The sequence below is a fragment of the Nelumbo nucifera genome, chromosome 1, assembly GCF_055504915.1.
Source record: "Nelumbo nucifera cultivar China Antique chromosome 1, China Antique-T2T, whole genome shotgun sequence".
Classification (NCBI taxonomy): domain Eukaryota; kingdom Viridiplantae; phylum Streptophyta; class Magnoliopsida; order Proteales; family Nelumbonaceae; genus Nelumbo; species Nelumbo nucifera.
Window position 1 is genome coordinate 142,385,732 of NC_142649.1, and position 3,100 is coordinate 142,388,831.

General features: G+C 51.1%; 1 protein-coding gene across 1 annotated transcript; it reads left to right on the plus strand.

Moving 5' to 3' along the window:
- Nucleotides 1–515: 515 nt before the first annotated feature.
- Nucleotides 516–872, plus strand: LOC148803929 (uncharacterized). Its single transcript, XM_088898532.1, has one exon. It carries the CDS (start codon nt 516–518, stop codon nt 870–872), a length of 357 nt encoding a protein of 118 aa, XP_088754658.1.
- Nucleotides 873–3,100: the final 2,228 nt, after the last annotated feature.

The following is a 3,100-nucleotide window of genomic DNA, read 5'->3' on the forward strand; positions in this document are numbered from 1 at the left end:
AGGACGTAGCTGGTTTGGTGCACAAGTGTGACCCATGCCAGAGGCACGCCAACTTATGCCATGGGCCGGCAATCACTCTCTTGGTCCTCAGTAGCCTATGGCCCTTTGCCAAATGGGCATGGACCTCCTTGGCCCTTTTCCTCCGGCCACGGGGGGCAGAAAGTACCTCACTATTGCAGTAGATACTTCACCAAGTGGGTAGAAGCCAAGCCTTTGGCTGCCATCACGGTGCGAGCCATCCAAAACTTCTTTTGGAAAAACGTCATCTGCCGCTTCTTTTGTCATTGACAACGGGAAGCAATTTGATGACGCCAAGTTCCGAGAGTGGATGTGCCTCCCTCGGCACCAGGCAATGGTACACCTCGGTAGGCTATCCCCAAACTAATGTCCTAGCCAAAGTCACCAACAAGACAATACTGGATGGACTGAAGAACAGATTGGACCGTGCTAAAGGCCTATGGGCTGAAGAACTGAATAGTGTACTCTGGGCTTACCGAACTACACCTCAAACAGCCATGGGAGAAACCCCATTCAGCTTAACCTACGGTACAGAAGCAGTAATCCCAGAAGAGATCGGCCAGCCGACACTCCGAGTTGAAGCATATGATGAAGCTGAGAACAATGAAGGCCTCAGAGCAAACATAGACCTACTGAAAGATGCCCGAGAGCAAGCACAGATAAGGGTAGTTACTTACCAGCAGCGAGTGGCCCCCTACTACAACTCCAAGGTAAAAGAAAAACACTATCAAGAGGGAGACATTGTCATCAGAAAAGCCATGGTCCCTGAACCGGGAATAGGGAAGATGGGTCCCAACTGGGAAGGCCCCTACAGAAAATCAAGAGAGTCGCCGGCCCTGGCACTTTCCACCTAGAACACCTAGATGGAAGAGCTGTACCTCGGACATGGAATTCGAAGAACTTCTGGATGAACTACAAATGATTGTAACACCTTTTTGAAATTATAGAATGAATGAAGCAAAGTTCCTCTTCGGCTCAATGCTTAGTGCATGTACCTACTAAGTTCTTACAACTCTTCGGCATCGCAACCGACAGGGGCGTATAGTCTCCTTTGAGGACCATACTCCCTCGCTAGACCGACGGTAGGATTTGATGAGTAAGTAGTGAACACCCTAGCTAAAAACTTAACGCATCAGAATACACCAGGACGGTCAAGGCCTCACACGCCTCAACGCTCCGTCTCGGCAGCAACTAACCTCCTGAACTTTCACACTTAGTGCTACCAGCAAAAGAAGCCAGCCTCCTCGGAGTGTTGCACTCAACCTCGTCAAAACAAACGTGCGAGGACACGGGAGCCAGGGGAGCTTTAGCTCTACCGAAGCCCCACGGAACCAGACGAGTCTTAGCTTTGTCTCGGCCACCCCCCAACTCCATCTCAACCACCCCTTAATACGGAAGGCCATTTCAGCCCTGTCAAATCCAACACTTAGAAGATTGGGAGACAGGTGAGCCCCAGCTCAGCCTCGGCCCCACTCTACATCGACAGGTCATCTTGCTATCCACTTAAGTAAAAGGAAGAGAGACAGGTGAGCTTCACGCCCCACTTCGGCCTCTCCCCATCACATACCTCTTTGGCCTTGCCTAAGTGAATGCTTAAAAGGGTGTTAGGCCAAGCAAGCCCCGGCTCAGCCTCAGAGGCTTCACCTCGGCCGCCCCTTCGCCATGATCCTGACGTGCAAAAGTAAAAACAAAGTAAACCGAAGAGAAATACGCCTGTCCCGCATTGTGTTTTTGCTTTTGGAGGGGCAAGGAGCCTTCGACAATAAAAGCATAAGTGCAAAAAATAGTACGAAAACATATAAGGAAAGATGACACAACAAAACACAAGTGCAACGGTCGAAGCAAAAGATCTAAAAATTCCTCTAATTTTCATTATGCACAAAAAATTCCTTTGCCTTTACAAATTTGTTCCATGGCCCTTCAAGCCAAATACATACAAATAAAAAGAAAGAAGCTTGGCTTAAGCTCGCCACTAGTTGGAGGAGGAAGTGTAGAGTCGGCAGCCTCTTTGGGAGTATCGGGAATCACCTTCAGAGATTCAACATCGAAGTGCGGAAGCACCACCAGGAGTGCCTTCTTCGTGTCCTCGATCCCGTCCGAATAAGCCCCAAAAGCGATGTTGGCCAGCTTACTAGCTCGATTATCTACTTTCGGGGCCCTCTTCTCGGCACCATCCACCTTCTGCTCGGCCTCAGCAGCCTTCTTAGCTACCTCCTCAGCCCTCCGCTCTACCTTGGCCGCCCGCCTATTGGCCTTAGAGATGTCCTCCTCGGCTTGATGGAGGTGCCGCTCGGCATTGGAGACTAGGCTCTCGACCCGAGCCCTCTCAATCTACTCCTTGGCAAGAAGATCTTGCGTCTTCTTCAAGTTCTCCTTGGCCTCCTTGCAGAACTTCTATTCGTCAGCGAAGAACTGCTGCATCTCGCGATGCTTTTCCATGGCATTTGCGGCAGTTTGTTGAAACTTGTCTTTCTCAGCCTCCAGCTTATCCATATTGGCCAGGGTCAACTTCAATCGATCCCCTACACCAACAAAATGAAGGCAGACCTGCAACAAGAAAACAGTTAGTACCCAACAAAAAGAATGAAAGAAAAATAAAAGAAAAGCAAAGAGGAACAGACTATTACCTCGGCCAAGCTCTGCAACCCTTGATCGTACAACTTATCAGGGGCCATCCCCAACATTTGGAAGCGGTCCTGAGACAGCAGGGACCCGCTTACCAGCGTTGGGCCAACTTCTGCATTGCGGATTGAGTCCCCCTCGTGGACCTCCCATTGAGGGTGGTAGATCTGATCAGACCGCTGGGTGAGCTCCTCCAACAACGTGGGAGCAGAAAATGGCCATATACACTCCGTGTGGGACCCCCTTGAGTTGTCACTGGTAGAGCTCCTAGTGCGGGCCACTTTTTGCTGCAGTTAACCCTCCATGGCCCCCTCAGTCGGTCTCTTCCTCCCTGCCTCGACCTCGTCAGCAGGTCCTCTCAGCACCTCAACTTGTTGTGGCGCTTGCTCCTCGCGCCCCGACTGGCCCTCCTCGACGGGCCCCTTCCCCTTCACGGGGATCTGCGAAGTGGCTCCTTTCG

Bases quoted from the DNA above. Each gene is read 5' to 3' on its own strand.
- LOC148803929 (XM_088898532.1), top strand. From the start codon at position 516: ATGGGAGAAACCCCATTCAGCTTAACCTACGGTACAGAAGCAGTAATC.